At 40.9% G+C, this 21,212-nt stretch overlaps 1 protein-coding gene across 1 annotated transcript in view; it reads right to left on the bottom strand.

The window, feature by feature from the left end:
• Positions 1–21,212, bottom strand: part of LOC124615895 (CCR4-NOT transcription complex subunit 10-B) — a 152,304-nt gene that overhangs the window by 86,623 nt on the left and 44,469 nt on the right. Inside the window, exon 7 of the mRNA XM_047144069.1 lies at positions 8,157–8,359. Within this exon, the coding sequence (XP_047000025.1) occupies positions 8,157–8,359 (203 nt within the window). The remainder of the gene's footprint in view (positions 1–8,156; positions 8,360–21,212) is intronic.

The following is a 21,212-nucleotide window of genomic DNA, read 5'->3' as shown; positions in this document are numbered from 1 at the left end:
TATATACTCCTTCCACCTTTCTGCTTTCCCTTCTTTGCTTAGAACTGGGTTTCCATGTGAACTCTTGATATTCATACAAGTGGCTCTCTTTTCTCCAAAGGTCTCTTTAATTTTCCTGTAGGCTGTATCTATCTTACCCCTAGTGATATGCGCCTCTACATCCTTACATTTGTCCTCTAGCCATCCCTGCTTAGCCATTTTGCACTTCCTGTCGATCTCATTTTTGAGACGTTTGTATTCCTTTTTGCATGCTTCATTTACTGCATTTTTGTATTTTCTCCTTTCATCAATTAAATTCAGTATCTCTTCTGTTACCCAAGGATTGCTACTAGCCCTCGTCTTTTTACCTACTTGATCCTCTGCTGCCTTCACTATTTCATTCGCCAAAGCTACCCATTCTTCTTCTACTGTATTTCTTCCCCCCATTCCTGTCAATTGTTCTCTCATGCTCTCCCTGAAACACTGTACAACCTCTGGTTTAGTCAGTTTATCCAGGTCCCATCGCCGTAAATTCCCACCTTTTTGCAATTTCTTCAGTTTTAATCTACAGTTCATAACCAATAGATTGTGGCCAGAGTCCACATCTGCCCCTGGAAATGTCCTATAATTTAAAACCTGGTTCCTTAATCTCTGTCTCACCATTAATTAATCTATCTGATACCTTTTAGTATCTCCAGGATTCTTCCATGTATACAACCTTCTTTTATGATTCTTGAACCAAGTGTTAGCTATGATTAAGTTATGCTCTGTGCAAAATTCTACCAGACGGCTTTCTCTTTCATTTCTTAGCCCCAATCCATATTCACCTACTATGTTTCCTTCTCTCCCTTTTCCTACTGTCGAATTCCAGTCACCCATGATTATTAAATTTTCGTCTCCCTTCACTACCTGAATAATTTCATTTATCTCATCATACATTTCTTCAATTTCTTCATCATCTGCAGAGCTAGTTGGCATATAAACTTGTACTACTGTAGTAGGCATGGGCTTCGTGTCTATCTTGGCCACAATAATACATTCACTACGCTGTTTGTAGTAGCTTACCCGCATTCCTATTTTCCTATTCATTACTAAACCTACTACTGCATTACCCCTATTTGGTTTTGTATTTATAACCGTGTATTCGCCTGACCAAAAGTCTTGTTCCTCCTGCCACCGAACTTCACTAATTCCCACTATATCTAACTTTAACCTATCCATTTCCTTTTTTAAATTTTCTAACCTACCTGCCTGATTAAGGGATCTGACATTCCACACTCCGATCCGTAGAATGCCAGTTTTCTTTCTCCTGATAACAACGTCCTCTTGAGTAGTCCCCGCCCGGAGATCCGAATGGGGGACTATTTTACCTCCGGAATATTTTACCCAAGAGGACGCCATCATCATTTAACCATACAGTAAAGCTGCATGCCCTCGGGAAAAATTACAGCTGTAGTTTCCCCTTGCTTTCAGCCGTTCGCAGTACCACAACAGCAAGGCTGTTTTGGTTAGTGTTACAAGGCCAGATCAGTCAATCATCCAGACTGTTGCCCCTGCAACTACTGAAAAGGCTGCTGCCCCTCTTCAGGAACCACACGTTTGTCTGGCCTCTCAACAGATACTCCTCCGTTGTGGTTGCACCTACGGTACGGCTATCTGTATCGTTGAGGCACGCAAGCCTCCCCACCAACAGCAAGGTCCATGGTTCATGGACATGTTACATATATATGTAGATATCATACATATTAAAAATTTATATACCCTTTGCTGTCTGAATGTTTGTAGGATGATTTTGTAAAATTTTAAATAAATTGATCAAGAACATTTTCAGATTTTTGGTAACAATGTTTCCCATTTATATGTTACATATACAAAAATCATAGACAAGAATGTGTATTTGCATACAGTGTTTTGTCAAAATTTCACAGCAAATGGTGAAGAGCTTCTGGAGATCTAAGATGCTGAACAAATGAACATTTACATTTTTATTTATGTAGATATAAATGTTCAAAAATCTACCTTCAAAAGTTCTTCATTAATTCCTTTGAAACAATGTTGCACTCAAATAAACACATCTTAAATTTCAGAAAGTTCTTCTCAAATTGCTTCAAAATTTGGACACATCATTGCATGTGAATATGAGTGTGATTTATATACCACTGGAGTATATAAGATTTTTATTTTTTATTTTTGTTTATTATGTATATAATAGAATCTTTTTTTATCATGTTGAGCACCAGAGCTGACACTAACAATAATGATTAATAAAAACCACTTCAACTGTATTATTACACATTTATTGTGTTATTACTGGTTTCATTCATTGAACATCTTCAGGTTTCAAAATAAGCTGAAGTCATGACATAAATGGTATGGTTGTCTGCCTGCCACACATCCCTCATCCAGCTGGCAGAATGTTTCTGATCAGTGGTTGTGAATTTCATCTTTAGCAGTATTTACAGCAACCAGATCATTTATGTCATGACTTTAGCACAACTCGGCAACCTGAAGATGTTCAATGAACAAAACTCATCATAACACAATAAATGTGTAATAATACAGCTGAGTTGCTTTTTATCAATCATTAACAAAAGTACAACAATTAAAATATTCAATTTTTGACAATATAATGTAATTGGACAAATCAAAAATCTAATCTCTAAGCAGCTGCAGAACATGCACATAAAAGAAGGTTATATCTATGCAAGCTTTTGGAGCCAGTGGCTCCTTATCCCAGCAAAAGGGTTGAGAGGAAGGAAGAGAGATGAAGGAAAAGAACTGGAGAGGTTTAGGGAAAGTCATCCAGCACCGCAGGTCAGGGAGACTTACCAGAAGAGATGAGAAGGAAAGTCTTTCCTTTTCATTCCATCTGGTAAGTCTACCCTGAGCTGCAGTTCTGTGCGACTTTTCTGAAATCCATCCCCTTTTCCTAAACCACTCCAGTCCTTTTTCCTGCTCCAAAAGCTTGCGTAGATGTAATCTTTTTTTATGCGCATGTTCTCTTGTAGCTTGGTGAGTAGATTTTTTATCTATATAATTACATTACATTGTATATAATATGTGCGTGTATATATTTACAGTATACACCATATGGAGCTCCAGCAGGTATACAAAATCACGTGCATGTTTGAATGTAATGTGTCAAAATTTCAAAGCGATTGGTGAAGAACTTTCAGAGATTTTTGATTTTGTATAAATGAACGTTTACATTTTTATTTATATGGAATATGAAAGAATGAGTGTCAAAAGATACAAACCTTCAAAACAGAAATAGTATTTCAGAGACATGGTTTAATGTTTCTAAACTTTAAAGGCCTCTTTGTAATACTTTTTGACATTACTGTAGGATTGTTTCACTGCAACAAAGGCTTTAACATGAAAGGGTCAACACACTGTCTTGAATGGCCTGAAAAACACAAAGGATTTTGCAACAACTGCTACTTGTTTTTTAAGTGTGCACCAATATGAATCTCCTAAATACTTCAAAAGCCCTGATTCAACTTTCATCAGATCTTTCTTTTGTTTTAGATAGACCTAGGCAGAAACTGGCATCATATGGATTGTAAATACATTTCGGATTATCTTTTACACCAAATAGCTCCATTTTGTCTACCAATAAATCATGAAAGCTGTAAATTATGAATAGATTATTTACAACATCTCTTCTAGTTTGCCGTAAGGGCTCTGGCTTGCTCAGTGTCAAATCATTGTGTTTCTTAAAATTTTGGAACCAGTCTTCCTTTTGTTACTAGTAAAAGGAGAATGAATGTTGTGTGCAGTCACATACATTTTAGTGTCTTTCACATCTTGAATTGTTAGTTCAAATGCCGTTTTGGCAATAGATTTCAGTGAGTTTGTTAGTTCCACTACTTCATCTTCTGGAATAACTGATTTCATTCCCACTGTATTTTGAGGACCATCCATGGTAACCTGTCTAAAAATGGTCCAAAGGCATAAGAACACTCAACAGTTTTTCAAAATTTCTTTCTCTGCCATACAAGTGTCTAGAAATTTTATTTCTTGCTTGAACAGTGATACATCTGCAAAAAAATTAGCTATTGAGAGCTGCGATTGAAAATTAAATTAGAAGTTGATAAAACATAAAGTGTAACACTATTTTTTGCCTTGCTTGCTACACCAATGCAGCTGTGAACACAATATGGAAATAATTTGATTCAAAATACATATAACTGCTCAAGACCAATGGTTCCAAAAGACAAGTTATTTGGCAAAACATCAGATTCCTACGAGGCTGTTTGTTATTTGCCCAAACTTACTTGTCTGAAAATTACCTCAGGATAACTTACGTGGTGTGAATCATGCAAAGAGCTCAGTGACATTCATAAATGTGGCTAGAAACATAACTAAAGTGACTGCCCATGAAAAACAGGAAACTTTAGTTCAAGTCCTTGTCTGTCATAAATTTTCAATTCTCATGACATTCATTTCACTGCAGAATGAGCGTTTGTGAGTAGTTTTCACTTATTTCATTACCTTGAATCATCACTGATTTCACCTCCATTGACTCAGTCAATGTCATTACAATTTTGCCCAGTGGCAGGGTGTATACGTGGACAAGAGAAAAACATTCCCGGATTTTCTGGTATAGAATACACTTTTTCTCAGGTGAAAACACACTTTTTCCTGGGCCAAATACGACATACCCCTGGTGAAAGCTCATTTTTTTTCTTTGTGAAATGACAATATACTTTCCCTCAGAGCAGTAAGATGTATCAATCATTCAAATGGTGTAGGTTTTATATATCAGCATACAACTTCTCGACATTGAAACAAAACCCAGCAAAAAACCACGTGTTTTGAAATGATCTTTGATGTGCGACAACTTTTACAATACATATTTTTGTATTATGCAAGTATAAACATGAATTCTACCAAATACAGCATGGTAGTTTTTGAATCACTGAAATCTGAGACTGCAACACACGACATATGATGTAGTCAGCCAATAACAACATCATTGTTAAGTAGTGGAAACACACAAATAGGAAATGTTAATGTTTAAATTAATATACATACAGTATAACTACAAGAAAAGCTAAGCTGCCACACGTAATATTGGTCGTCAAAAAGTTTTTGTAATTTTTTCTGAGGATGTGGTTAGGCAGGATCCTAAGCATACAGCTTAAATTGCAGCAGCTGACTATTTACGACAAGCACAATTATGTATTTCACTGCTGTGCAACTAACATTTCATGGGTTACCTGGCTGAATGGGAACTCTGACTTTTCCATAAAAAAGTCAATTATGTACGAAACTGCTGAAGAACTCACTTCACTTTTTTTCTTTTTGCCATCATTACTGGATAATTTGAAATCTATGAAAGAACTGAAATAAATACGAAAAACGAATCCTGAACCTAGTCTTTTTTAGTATGTGTTACACTTTAAGCTAAATCAAACACCAGTAAAATTTTAAATAATGACATAAATGGCTGGTCTTCTGGGCAAAATTTTTTCTAGTGGCTGGTTCTCAAAGCATTAAGTTTTGAATGAGAGTCTAACACTCCTTGATTCAAGAAATTCATCACACGTCCTCATATATAACATTCATCTAGTATATAAGGAAATTTACTTAGAAACTAATGTAATGCAAACAATCATTCACAATATTTTCCAGTGACCTGTTAGAAATGTAAACAGTTGTGACATCTGGCTCATTGAAAGTAGTTTGTTGTTATGAAGTATTACATAATCTTCATCCTAAAGTCTTTGACACATTTTGCTGTCGGCAGATGCTTGTACATGCACTGTGTTTTGTTGTTGTATATGGCACATTTATTTGCAACTAAAGTTTTATTTTGGTGTTATTCTCTTGTTTATGTTTTACTGCTGCAGTAGTATTGTGCAGTAGCGGGCTTAAGTAAAATTCTTTGTGTATCAATTCAAAATTTAACTGAAAATTAAAACAATGAAAAATTCCCAGAATTCGGAGTAATTTACAGATTTTTCTGAGAATTCTTTTGGTTGAAAAAATTCCTGGGTTTTTCCCAGATTCCTCAGTTGTCCTGCAGTGTATACACCCTGAATAGGAAAATATCAGTATATCTAGATGACAATAGGATCAGATGAGAACAGGCTCACATGAAGGCAGTCACAGGCAAGGATAGGCCCATACCTGGCAAAGGTAGGCCTAAACAGTAATAGCACCAGCTCAGACCACAGAAGGCCTAGGTCAGATGAGGATGAGCCTGGACTAGGATGGTCTCAGAACAGATTATGACTGACAGTGTAGTGATCTGTGATTCTGAAGGTGCCAACAGATTATGACATGTGAATCTGCATCTTCTCAAGCCTTTTTACTAGTTCCATACAATTGTGGGAATTCAGCTATAACCAAACTTTGTTTGCTGCTACAATTTTTGTTGTTAACCATTCAGCCACCTTCAGAGTGAGTTGGAAAGACTGATTGTAAAGCCCTCCCATCTGTCTTATATACTGATATATAAAATGGACGAGAATGCTTTAGCTTTGCTGTCTGTCTTTCACACTTGCTCCACAAATGACTGAGTCGTTTACAGCCGAAACATTTGTAGGTGAAAAATGTTGGCTATGACTGAATTCCTGAAATTTTATGGATCAGATTAGGAAAATGCACTAAACTTGTTGTCTGAATAATTTTCTGTTGACAATTTTAGGAAAAGGATAGGTTTCTAGTCACTGCAAAGATGTCCCGATGAGTTACAGACACGCATTATGAAAATACTGTTACACATTATAGGTTTTGGCCAAAGCCTTCTTCAGCAAAGAAAAAACACACAAACTGACACAAGCAAGCGACCTCATGCACACATGACCACTACCACTGGCAGCTCTCTGGTTCAGTTGAAGCATTCTTGAGCTATCTGTCTAGAAGCTACATCTTCCAGATCTAAATGTCTACTATTTTTTTCACATCACTGAAATGCTTAGCATACTAACACATGGTCTCCAACCATGAAACCCGTCATGATAAAATAGGCTGAAGAGATAATGCAAACTTTTGGAGCCATTTCTCTGAAAATTGAAACTCTAGCATGTGCTTTAATGAAAATTTTATTGACGTTGGAAACAAGACGGTCAACTTTCAGACATTGTGATCTCACCATTTCGGTTATGTGGTGTAGCCTGTAGGCTAAATACGTCAAGTGTACTATAGTTGGAGTCACGAATGATGGTGGTTGAGTTTAGGCTTGTTCTGCACAGCTATGTCATGGATTCTCTGATAGCCAGTGAGCATGCAGTAGTGTTCTGAGCACTCTGCTCTGAATTCCATAGGTAATGCGAGTTTTAAACGTGACTGTAGGGAGTTGTATAGTGAATTTCTATTTCATTTGTTGGAAACTGTCATTGCTGATGGTGGTGGTAAGTGATAAATTCTGCATAAGCAAGTGAGAGACATAATTTTTAACATCAATCAAACACTTACACTAATTTACCTCATGGTAATTAGCTTCTCACCAAGAGAAGTATCAGGTCAAAAATTAGTGTCCTTCTTTGTCAGAGTAGCTGATACTAGTTGCTCCCAAAAGTAGAAACTGTCTGGACTCATTCTGTAGAATTTATGGAACTTGTGTTCATGAAACTTCCTGGCAGATTAAAACTGTGTGCCCGACCGAGACTCGAACTCGGGACCTTTGCCTTTCGTGGGGAAGTGCTCTTCGAGTTCGAGTCTCGGTCGGGCACACAGTTTTAACCTGCCAGGAAGTTTCATATCAGCGCACACTCCGCTGCAGAGTGAAAATCTCATTCTGGAAACTTGTGTTCATGCTGGGAGAGCTAATGAGAAACTGCAGCTGAACTATGTTTGATGTTTATAGCATTGTGCGCATAAATTTGGTACTTCCTTTTCTTCTTCAGTTTTTGAGTATTAAATAATGAGAAGCCACAATAACGCCCCCTTCAGAATATCCCATGAATGCAACTGAAACCTAAATGTAATTCATGCTGTCTTATTGCTAGTTGAATGGCAAGTCGCAACACATATTGCATCACATCGCACAGTGTATCATTTCTGTGGGAACACGAGTGTTATGCAACATTTATTGCAACATTTCATATTGTATATAGTATCATCTCAGTGTGAACCACACACAAGTGTGTTTATATGTAATCAGCTTCTCATAATGAAACTCTAACATGTTTGTATGTGAAAAAAATGTGATATACAAAAAAACTCACAGATTTATGTGCCATAATACAGCACTCAGCAAGACGCAGCCATAGCCTTGGGTTCATATGATACACTTGGACTGCATCAATGAGGCAATCAAATGCCTGAACAGCTTTTCCTGCATGCAGAAGACAAATGCCTAGATTGTACTTCAGTTCATAGAAACGAGATGAGCCCAGTGTAAACAGAGGCCTGCCAGAATATGGTTCCACTGCAAAAAGAGACAGGTATGAACTATGACAATATTAAACCATCAACACTCAATTCAAAATGAACAATGAGGAGGAATTTTACAGCTTCAAAACAAAGAAAATATTCTGATTCAGTTTCTAGATTTTTTTCTTGGATACAATAGTATTAAGAGGGATTCATCTATGGTCAAATGCCAATGCAAACTCTCTAAGATTACTTACCTCATTAAAATAGTATATTTTGTGCACAAGTAACAGAAAATCTATACATGATGGATGTATCTCCACATCTACTGCTTTCGAAATTTAAACCTAAAGATATAAAAAATGAAAAGGAACTATTTCTTTCATTCAAGCTACCTGAAGGTACCTTGGAATAAGTAGCCTACATTAAATTTTCATAGATCCCTGTTGTTAATTATTTTGAGTACAACTCTACAGTAATGACACAACTAAATATTTTATTGTGGCTTCTGAAATTTTCGCGGCATATTTCTTCTTCCAGCAATTTTCGGGTCTACAGCCTGATCTCATCAACATTGTGCCACGATATTTCGGCGCAGAGATGTCTGGCCATCCTCAGGTGAGTAGACGAAATGCTGAAGAGACCTGATACAGTCATGGTATTTATAGCGAATTCCTAGCAGACAAATCATACTGGCAGTTTACCATGCAGCATGTACGTTAGGAGGTGACATGCACGAGGCAGCCAAGTTGTGTGTGCTGCCCTCAGTGGTGAAGTAAGAGCATGTCGATTACATTGTGACCACATCATTTTAACAATAGGATTCCAATTTTTATTCAGTTGGAAGCCGTTGTCACGATTCATTAAATTATCAGTAAGATGTATTTCCAAGGATTCTTTAGTTACAGAGTCCCAGAAGCTGGAAATTGGTGCTAAAATTTTGGTGTTGTTGTATTCCATTGAATGTTCAATGGAAATGCAATGTTCTGCCACTGCTGATTTTAAAGGTTGCCACAGACGGGTGTGTTGGGTTGGGTTGGGTTGTTTGGGGAAGGACGGGGAAGGAAGTCGGCCGTGCCCTTTCAAAGGAACCATCCCGGCATTTGCCTGGAGCGATTTAGGGAAATCACGGAAAACCTATATCAGGATGGCCGGACGCGGGATTGAACCGTTGTCCTCCCGAATGTGAGTCCAGTGCAGACGGGAGTGTGTTTCATGTTCTACGCAGCATTCGTAGACTGTTTGTGTCGTTTGACCTATATATGCAGAGCCACAGTCACAGGGAATTTTATAAACACCCGCCTTCCGCAATTGTAAATTGTCTTTAACAGATCCAACTAAGGTCCTGTTGGTGGATGGAAGATGACATTAATATTATTCTTCCCAAGCTTTCTGCCTCCTATTTTAGAAGACATGTTCCTGGAATATGGAAGGAATGCGGTTGATTTATAGTCATCATCAGTCTCCTCAGAGCGTTGCTTCTTGTTATTATAATTGTGCATGGCCTTCCGTATTTGACGCGAAATACAGCCATTCTCTTTAAAAACCTCCTCCAGACACATTAACTCTTCATGAAGGCTATCAGCATCCAAAATTACATGCACCCTATGAATTAAAGTACTGAGAACACTGGCGGTTTGTGCGGGATGATGGCCCTGTGAGTGTGGCTCTGCATATATAGGTAAGACGACACAAACAGTCCATGAACACTGTGTAGAACACTAAAGACACATGCGTCTGCGATAACCTTTAAAATCAGCAGTGGCACAACATTGCATTTCCATGGGACATTCAATGGAATACACCAACATCAAAATTTTAGCACCGGTTTCCAGCTTCTGGGACTCTGTAACTAAAGAATCCGTGGAAATACGTCTTGCTGATAATTTAATGAATCGTGACAATGGCTTCTAAACTGATAAAAATTGGAATCCTATTATTAAAGTAATGCAGTCATAACGTAATTGACATGCTCTGTCGATACTTACAAGGAAGCCTCCCCATCGCATCCCCCTCAGATTTAGTTATAAGTTGGCGCAGTGGATAGGCCTTGAAAAACTGAACACAGATCAATCGAGAAAACAGGAAGAAGTTGTGTGGAACTATGAAAAAATAAGCAAAATATACAAACTGAGTAGTCCATATGCAAGATAGGCAACATCAAGGAGAGTCTGAGCCCACGAGCGTGGTTAGCGTGAGCAGCTGCAGAACGAGAGGTCCTTGGTTCAAATCTTCCCTCGAGTGAAAAGTTTACCTTCTTTATTTTCGCAATCTGTCCGTTTGTTCATTGACATCTCTGTTCACTGTAATAAGTTTAGTGTCTATGTTTTGCGACAGCACTGCAAACGCGTGCAATTAGTAGACGAAAGGACGTGCCTCCCCAATGGGAACCAAAACATTTGATCGCAAGGTCATAGGTCAACCGATTGCTCCACAGGAAAACACGTCTGATATTTTCTATATGACACTGGTGACGGCATGTGCGTCACAAGACAGGAATATGTTGTCGACCCACCTAACTTGTACACTTGGCGAATGGGTAAAAGGATTCTTCTACCTTGCCCAACTTAGGTTTTCTTGTGGATGTGATAATCACTCCCAAAAAAGTGATGAAAACATAAGAGTTTGTCACATAAACTAAAAATAAAAAATTAAACTTTTCAGTCGAGGGAAGACTTGAACCAAGGACCTCTCATTCCGCAGCTGCTCACGCTAACCACGGGACCACAGCGCCCGTGAGCTCACATTCTCCTTGATGTTGTCTATGTTGCTCATGAACTACTCTGTTTGTATATTTTGTTTATTTTTTCATAGTTCCACACAACTTCTTCCTGTTTTCTCGATTGATCTGTGTTCAGTTTTTCAAGGCCTATCCACTGTGCCAACTTATAACTAAATCCGAGGGGGATGCGATGGGGAGGTTCCCTTGTTAGTGATTAGTTTGTTCTTACTTCACCACTGAGGGCAGCACACACAACTTGGCTGCCTAGGGAATGTCACCTCCTAACACATGCACTGTAAATTGCCAGTACGATCTGGATGCGCGGAATTCACTATAAATACCATGACTGCATCAGGTCTGTTCAGTACTTCGTCTACTCACCTGAGGATGGCCGGACGTCTCTGGGCCCAAATATTGTCGCAGAATGTTGATGGGATCCAACTGCAGACCCGAAAATTACTGGAAGAAAAAAAAAATTATTATCTGAAAACATTAGCCAGAGGCTGAGTAAATATCCAATTGCTGAATCTCTTCAGAGAAGCTCACCTGGTTGTCAAACTTTTAACTTTGTGAAAACTTTGCTAGCCTGTGGAAAAATCCTTTGATGAGCTAAAATGCACGCGCACGCGCGCTCACACACACACACACACACACACACACACACACACCACCACCACCACCACCACCACCACCACCACAACTGGCACCAGCAGCAGCAGCAGGTGTGTGGGCTGGGAATTAGGAATGCAGGAGGGAGAGATAAGTGCACAGTCTAGGAGTGCAACTCGCCATCCCTCACTCCCGAAATCCTCCAGGCCTCAGTCCCAGTTAACCCACTGTTCCCAAAGCGTCTACCCAACAGTTTCCCCTTCCTCTGTTTTGCCATGCATCCCATTCCATCCTTCACATCACCTTCATTGTCTACTGCACCTCACTGACTCTAGTGTCTGTGAGTCACCTGAATAGCCCATGCACATGTCACTCCTCCCTCATGCATTGCTAGCCTACATTACATGCCTGCTGCCTCTCTGGTTAATCTGCTATTCTGATGAAGAATAAACAAAATACAGCTTTTGGATACAGATGCGCAAACGGTATCCCCCCCCCCCCCCCCCCAAACTAGTAAGCTTTTCATTCTCTTTAGCGTGCACCTGTCAACGACTAAACACATCTCCTATCAGCTTAGTTTTTCATGCATCTCAATATTTATGATGTCATATATCCTGAACAATTTGTTGTACAATGACAGATTTTTGCAGGTTCATTCAGTGGTATATGTGAATATTGTCTGTAAAATATATTGCAGATATAGCTATTAGTAAAGAAGTAATAAATTTAAATTTCATGCCTGATGCTACTTATTTTTATGTTACAAAAATAAGTAGCAAGATTTTTAAAGTTTTTTTCACCTTCTTAACACTATTATATGTGTAACACCCACAATCTATTCTTATGTACTACACATAGGCAAGTCTTAATAGTTCATGTGGTAACAGCAATTCCTCAGCAGATCACTAGCCTGAGTTTCTCTCAACTTCCATAGTGCCCGCCTTAGTTCAATTTCCTCAATCACCCCAGTACCCAGATGGCAGCCAGCAACACACTGGACTGGACACTTTGTAGCTTGTGTTCTCAGCCATTTACACATAGGTGTGTCAGCTTCGAGTAAATTTGACCTTCAGTTATAACATTATTTATTTTGTTTATTGATGACCCCAAAACGTGTTTAAAATAATTTTATTAAGCAATGTAGGAAAAGACAGATTGCTAATTACAGATGTCAATTTAAGTTGCAGACAGACCAGCTAGCATCCTGAGCTGCTGAAGCTGGTGGTCACGTGTGCATCAGATGTGCTTGCTTCTGTAAATGAATGGTGTCTATTTCTCTTTTTGTTGTTCTGACAAAGGCTGTGGCCAAAAGCTTATGTGTAAGTGTCTTAACTGTTCCTGTCTGCAATTCAAAGTGCCATCCTTATGGTAAGGAGTAATTTATCTTTTCCTACATTGTTAATATTCCAACCTGCAGTTTCCATTGTTAAATAATATTATTCAGTATATTCTTATACATAAATTTTATTAGTTTACATCATTAACTTTATTTATTCGTTTTCTTCAGCCATTGCAGGACCCAATATTTGCCCGAGTAACATTTACGGGGAACATCATCTGTTGCTTGACATAAGCCCACAGGAACATATTTCATTTGGTCAAGGGACAGACAGTTCATCAAGATTCTAAAACAGGTCAGTCTTGTTTTTGCCCATTGCTCCATATTACATGGGACTGTCCCCATCTCTTTTTTTATTTTAGTTACCACTTCTCTGTTTTTAGTAAAGGATTAGTTCCTGAAACTTAATTTCATTCCTTCACTTTTACAGCCTGAACATTCATCATTGATGATTGTTTTACCCATTGAAGAAGGCTGAGAACATTGGCTAGCCCTGCAATCTGTTAGTCTGTGGCATTTTGTAATAGCTCTTCATACCACATGACATAGCATTGTAAGTAAATCATCTTTTAGTATGAAACTGCAATTCTTATTCATTATAAATGAATGGACCCATTCATTGTGGGGCATATGAGATCCACACCTAATTTACTAATATGCATAATATTTTCCTCCTTATTTCAGTCTATTCACTCAGTACTTTGAAAATATCTCAGATAACTTAATTTCCCCATTGTCAGAGTATTAATTTATAAAAATTTCTGTACAGATACGCACCAGAAGATGCAACTTAATAGTTGCGAAACCATTAGAGTCTCTAATCAACTACAATAAAAACATCTATTGCGGACTATTGGACTTTTCATTCAGTTTTCTAATGCAGCACCTATATGTAAACACCTATGTTACATTATATGAATGGTCAATCAGTTAGGTACATCACTTTAAAATTATCAAAGCAATGTGTTCATTGCCAGCTTCACTATGTTCATAAATAAAAATGCAGACATTAAGAATAAAGATGTAGAATGTTAATAAAATTTGTTTTATTTAAAGAGTTCTCACATAAAAAATTTAGGGTGATTACTTTTCAGCACACCATCATGCATGCTAATGTGAGATGCAGAATTTATGACTACCGGTACATCACATAACGAGTGTTGAGCATAACAAACATCAAGCCCTGCAGTAGGCTGGAGGCACCATAAAAGTGCTAATGTGAACAAAGAGGAATTAAAAATATGTCATACAGTGAGATCAAATATTTCCTAAAATCATCATAATGCTACATCTTTTCTCATAAAGAGTAAGAGTGCAGTTTTTTGATAAGATATGGAAACATTATAATCAATTTAGAAGGACAATTGCCATTAATTTCATCCTGCTTATAACTAAAGGGAAAGGGAATCATATGACTGTCTATTGAAATAAAAAATGAAGATACATAATAATAGCATGTGAAGCTAAAATGTAAAAAAATCAGTATAAAGATACTGTATCTAACATAAATGTGTAATATCTAGCACAATAGTGGATGGGAGCCTGGTATACATGCTAGCGTGAGATGACATAACTGGCGAATAAGCCATACTACTAGCACGAAGCATGGCAAAAATCAAGCCTTGTAGTAGGTTGGAAGCAATAAAGCAGGTACCAATATGAACAAACACCTAGAATATCCAAAAATAAGTGTCCAACAATAATATAACATTAACATTTCACACAGTAGTGGGCTGGAACCAATGTGCATATCCTGTCAGAAAAATTTAATACGAATTACGCACAACAATTACCAATGTAAAATGTTGGATACATAAGGTCACGTCTCAATGAGGAACTTGAAACTTTCAGCACAGGACAGGAGCATATAGAGCAGGGCCGGCCAAACGCTGCACAGTGTGCAGAAGTGCTGCACATGTGCGCACGTGTGCGACAGCGACATCTGTTATTAGACATGTGTCCTAAATGAATGGCGTCGGCTCCTCTTCCCTGTTTATGTGGTACAAGCAAGAGCGCAACATACCCAGTCTCGTTTACCCCTGGTGACCGTAACCTTAACAGAGAAGAACTGAGAAATGGCAGGTACTGTGAAAAAGCAAAGGACGGCAGATCTGTGCTCTCAGTCGTTTCAATCAAGCATCAGTGATGAAAATCTCCCGCAATTACTTGCGTTTGTTAATGAGCCGTGCTTTTGTGCCCGATATTAACTATATCATTTCGCATGACCAGTGATAAACGTGTTTGGATTTATTCCTTTCATCATTAAAAATTAGTGTTTACTAACTGTGCATTATTGCCTCATTCTGCTCCATGTTACATTATTATCAGGAAAATTGGTCATTAAACCGATTGTTGTATACATACATTTACGGTTTTTTTTTTTTTTTTAATGTGTGAAGGGCTACGCTCAGTTGAAGTCGATAAAACATAACATTCATCTAATTGTCGGTTATTACACAGATTTCAGACGGAACTGATGAAAGAAATAGCAATAATGGTATTGAAATAGCAGGTGATCATCGAGAGGTCTGCGGTTGTCATTCTGTTCAGAGGTCAGCGAGACAGAAATTATGTGGGTGTAATTGCATTGGTTTAATGTTATTTGAAATCATGACTAAGGTTCGTTGGATGTCGCTAAGTGCACTTCTTCTTAAATACTAGATCAAAAACATTATGCGTATTTACGTGCCGTCAGTCAAGCTGCCTTAATAAAAACCCACGGTTGTTAACTGTATTACTTGTCTTACTGGGTTAAACTGTTAACATAAAAGTAGACGCCTCAAGGAGTAGACTGTGACAGTATTTTAATTGTTTAATATGCGAAATACCTTCCCATGGTTGGCTTGCAAGCTGTGGAAAGAGCACTAGCATGGGCCGGTACAGAGTATCTCAGCAAGTGGATAAAGCGACATCTGTGCGTAGAAACATGCACTACATGAACACTGACGGCTGCGGCGTGCACGCCGTGACTCGGAAGTTGCACATGTGCAGGAGCACCGCATGCGTGCAGAATGTTTGGCCGGCCCTGACATAGAGGAACTATTACTCAAGTTTAAGAGAATAGTTGACCATACACTGGATAGATATGTACAGAGTAGAACAGTTTCTAATGGCAGGGATTCTCCATCGTATACAGTCACTGTAAAAACAATTTCAAAGAAACAGAGTGTTATATCCTAGGCAGTAATGCCACCCGAGCCCGTTGCCAAAAGGTTGGCAGCATCAAAGTCCGGACGCCGTCCGCACAAGCAGCGCCAGCGAGACAGGAAATCGCCGCAAGTCTGCGCGCACCACCGCTGGCTTCTGGCTTCTTAAGCGCTGGAGTCGCAAGCACTAGGACAGTTCTGTATTCGCCGCTCAGTTGTATACTCGCCACCGAATTGTGTACTTGCTAGTCAGTTGTGTGTTCATCGCAGCAGAGTTGTTGTTTGTCGTCAGCCGACGCTGACCTAGCCGCTCCGACTCGAACTAGACAGATCTCTGTAGACACGGAGTTCTCTACTGTGTTTCTGTATCTTCGTTAATAAAGATAAGTACCGACTTTTATTTAATCAGAGTGTTTGGGTTTTCATCTTTCTGTTCACTGTTCCAGCGGACCGGTCGGCCCGCTATTAAAAGTGTGGCGGTGACTCGTAAGCCGTTTCTACAGCGAATTGCTTGTCGCTACGAATGCCGCTACAAAACTGGCGACGAGGACTTCCGAACTCGTGTGCAGGGCTGGTTCAACTTGTTTCTGGTTATACTAATTATAGCGATAAAATTTTGGGGGCTGGTTTAATTTGTGTTCACTATGTCTGCCGAATTACAACAGTTGATCTTGTTACAGAGTCAGCAAATACAAAGTCTGGTGGAAGCAATCGCCAAACAAGCAGCTAATCCTCCAACACAAAAGGAACAAGCACAGGCAGCACCACCTTTCCGTGCTTTTGATGCATCAAGAGAAGAATGGCGAGAATATTTCGCGCAGTTGCAGGCGCACATGACAGTCTACAAAATCACGGGTACTGAGCGGCAGCTTTATTTAATTTCCACTGCAGGCGTGGAAGTCAATCGACTACTTTGTAAGTTGTTCCCGGAATCCCAGCCGGAAGCTTTAGACTATGACGTTGTTGTTAACAAGCTTGCTGAGTATTTCGAGTCGCGAGTTCATGTGGCAGCAGCCAGATTCAAGTTCTTCAGATTAAAGAAACTGCCACATCAATCTAATAAACAGTGGTTAACAGATTTACGGGGCCTCACCCGTCAGTGCCGATTTAATTGTGTGTGTGGAGCTTCCTACAGTGATGTCATGCTACGAGACGCTATTACTCAAAACATTGCAGATTCTCGTATTCGTGCTGCTATCTTAAAGTTGCCTGACCCGTCATTAGAGACTGTGATGAACATCATTGAAGCCCAAGATACTTTTGACTATGCTGAGTGTGAGTTAGATCAGCCATGTATTTCTCAAATTGCCTGTGCTAAGCAAGTTCTGTCACGCCCGCAGCCCCACCGGCAGAGTCAGACTGTAAACACTAGCCGGCCGCGTCATGTTAAAAACATTCGTCAGCCGCGTGTGCAAAATGATAGAGTTAAGTCTTGCCCTAAGTGTGTTCTTGCTCATCCTCGTGAACGTTGCCCGTTAAGAAACGCGGTTTGTCACTTTTGTCAAAGGAAAGGACACATCCAAACTGTTTGTTTGCATAAACGCAAGAACAATTCTAGTGCTGCCCAGCCCATAGATATTCATGTTCTTCAAAGCCAGCCCGCCCAGAAGGTCGCGTTTAAAGACTCTTCCACGGTTCGTGTGGGTAATAAACTTGTTCGCAATAAGCCACCCACCCAGCCCTCTGCTATGCGACCCAAGCGTAATTCAAACGCTGTAAAAAGTACTGTACAGACTGCAAGTGAAGCGGGAGTTGTTGTTCCACCCGCCCAACCCACGAGTTGTCGTAAGCAGCGAACACGCGATAAACGCGCTGATTTTGTGTCTTCCGCCTCCACTGCACCGATCCAGAGACAGAGTAATAAACTATTTGTGAAGCTACACATCCAGGATAAGACCTTCAATTTTCAATTAGACACTGGTGCGTCTGTGACTCTCATAAATAGTGCTACGTATGCGGCTATCGGCCGCCCTAAACTTTCAGCGGCAAAACATTCTTTGGCTACTTATAGTGGAGAACAAATTCCTGTGTTAGGTGTATGTAGCGTGCCAGCCACATTCCGTGGCAATACAAAAACAGTTTCATTCACAGTGCTCCGCGCTACAGACAGTGTAAACATTTTCGGATTAGACTGTTTTGACTTGTTTGGCCTGTCTATCCAAGACAATGTGTTGCAAATTAATTCTGTTGTTGTTCCTCAAGACAGCATAACCGATTTGTGTAAACGATACAGTGACATATTTAAAGACGAACTAGGTTGTGCTGCGAACTTTGCCGCTCATATTACGTTAAAAGATAATGCTCAGCCTCGATTTTGTCGTGCTCGTCCAGTGCCTCACGCCCTCCGGGCACCTGTAGAAGATGAACTTCGTCGTTGGCAAAACAACGGTGTTATTCAACCCGTTTCAGCGAGCCAGTGGGCTTCTCCCTTAGTTGTTATAAAGAAACCGTCTGGCAAGTTACGTTTGTGTGCTGATTTTAAGTCGACAGTTAATCCTCAGACTGTCATTGATTCTTTTCCTTTGCCTAGACCGGACGAGCTGATGGATAAGTTAGGGGAAGCTCGTTTCTTTTCCAAAATTGATCTCCGTGAAGCATATTTGCAATTGCCCCTCGACGAGCAATCACAACAGTATTTTGTCATAAACACGTCATTGGGGTTGTTCCGTTTTCTGCGTTTGCCTTTTGGTTGTGCGTCAGCTCCAGCTGCTTTTCAGCGTTTTTTGTCACAACTTCTGGCTAATGTGCCATTGTGTTGCAACTATTTAGACGATATTGTTGTGTCCGGTCGGACGCCTGCTGAACATTTCCGTAATTTGGAGTGTTTGTTTACAGTGTTGTCTCAGGCAGGCCTACGTTGCAACATCGATAAATGTTCATTTTTCCTTAAGGAGTTGGAGTATCTGGGACATGTTATTAATGCTCAAGGCATTCATCCCTCCCAGTCCCATTTAGCAGCTATTCGTGATTTGCCCGCCCCTCGCAATCTGCATGAATTGCAAGCAGTTCTTGGCAAATTGACATATTATATTAGGTTTATACCTAATGCATCACAGATTGCTGCACCGTTGCATCGTCTCCGCCGTAAGAATGTTCCGTTTGTGTGGTCAGCTGATTGCCAATCAGCCTTTCAGCAGCTTAAAGAGGCTTTATTGAATGATCGTTGTCTGGTCCATTACGACCCTAACAAGCCTCTGGTGTTAGCTTGTGATGCCTCTTCTTTCGGCCTCGGTGCTGTGTTGTCTCACCGAGTCGGTAACATCGAACGTCCTATTGCGTTCGCATCTAAATTGCTAAACAAAGCTCAGTGTAATTATAGCCAATTGGACAAGGAAGCGTTGGCTATTGTGTTCGGTGTCACAAAATTCCATCACTACCTCTATGGTAGACCATTCTATTTAGTAACAGATCACAAGCCCCTGACGTCACTGTTTCATCCGTCTAAACCAGTTCCTGAGCGGACAGCTCAGAGACTACAATGTTGGGCTCTTTTGTTATCACAATACCAGTATGAGATACTGTATCGCCCTACAGCTCAGCATGCAAATGGTGACGCGCTTTCTAGATTGCCGATTGCTGCGGATGATGTCTTCGATTCCTCTGACGACTCTTGCCATCAGATTGACGCCGATGAGCATCAATCCCTCCGGGATTTTCCGATTGATTATCGTCAGGTGGCACGTGAGACAGCTACGAATCCTCATCTGAGTTTACTATTACGTTTTGTTCAATGTGGTTGGCCGTCCAAGGCAAAGCACATATCGGATCCTGTGGTTCGTCGCTATTATCCGCAACGTCATCTGTTGTCTGTTTCGCACGGAGTTTTGCTGTTACGCACCGAGAATGACCAGCCTCGTGTAGTGGTTCCCCAAGTGCTCCAATCCAAGGTCCTCGACTTGTTGCATCAAGATCATTGGGGAGTGGTCCGCACCAAGCAGCTTGCCCGCCGTCATTGTACATGGATCGGCATTGATAAGCAGATTACGCAGATGTCTACAGATTGTTCGACGTGTGCCGAACACCAAGCTGCTCCGCCTCAACGCTATTTTGAGTGGGCACGCCCTGCCGGTCCCTGGCAGCGAGTACATATTGATTTCGCTGGTCCATATTGGAATTCTCGTTCGCTCATCGTGATGGATGCATTTAGTAATTTTCCGTTTGTTGTGCCCATGCAGTCTACAACGTCTGCACAAACTATACAGGCGTTGACTTCAATTTTTTGTATTGAGGGTCTTCCAGAAGTTTTAGTGTCTGACAATGGTCCACAATTTACCTCTGCTGAATTTGAAAGTTTTTGTTCTGCCAATGGCATTCGCCATGTTCTTACTCCGCCGTTCCACCCTCAATCGAATGGTGCAGCGGAACGTTTTGTACGCACATTCAAGGATCAGATGGACCGCCTTCGTGCTACGCACTCTCGTCAGCAGGCCCTCATCACGTTCCTGTCGTCGTACCGGACCACGCCACGCGACGGCCCTTCGCCTGCGGAGCTTCTCCACGGCCGTCGTCATCGCACCCTACTACGGTTGTTGTACCCCCCGGATCGATCCGCCGCTTCTGAGCATCGCACGCGTTTTCAGCGCAACGACGCCGTTTTTTTCAGAGTTTATCACGGTCGCCGTCGTTGGGAACGTGGTACCGTGATAAGTGTCCAGGGTCGCGGTTTTTATACTGTTCAAGGTGCTACTGGGGTGCACAGGAGGCATCAGAACCAGTTGCGCCGCGCTGGCCGCCCGGATTCTGCCGCTCGTTCTTTGTCCACAGATTTGGTCCGCGGCGGGTTCCAGCCGCGCCTTCCGACTTCGCTGCCGCCCCCAGGGCAGCAGCAGCAGCCGTTCCCGCTACCACGCCGACAGCCCGTCCCGTTGATGCCTCCCACGCAGCTTCATCCGGGAGCGCCCCAGGTGGTCGCTCCGGCTCCTGCGGTCCCTCTTCAGTCGCCACCCGCCTTCGGAGCTGATGGACGTCGACCCCTCAGCCGGGCCGCCTTCCCAAGCGGTGGCTGTGCAGCCTGTCCTGCAGCCGCTTTCCTTGGGCACCCCGAAGGAGTCTGACCCCGCAGCGCCTTGTCCGGCGCCCACTCAGCAGCCGT

This window comes from Schistocerca americana, chromosome 5 (genome assembly GCF_021461395.2).
Source record: "Schistocerca americana isolate TAMUIC-IGC-003095 chromosome 5, iqSchAmer2.1, whole genome shotgun sequence".
Lineage (NCBI taxonomy): Eukaryota > Metazoa > Arthropoda > Insecta > Orthoptera > Acrididae > Schistocerca > Schistocerca americana.
The sequence above is the reverse complement of the archived record's forward strand: the minus strand, read 5'-3'. Positions and strand labels throughout refer to the sequence as shown.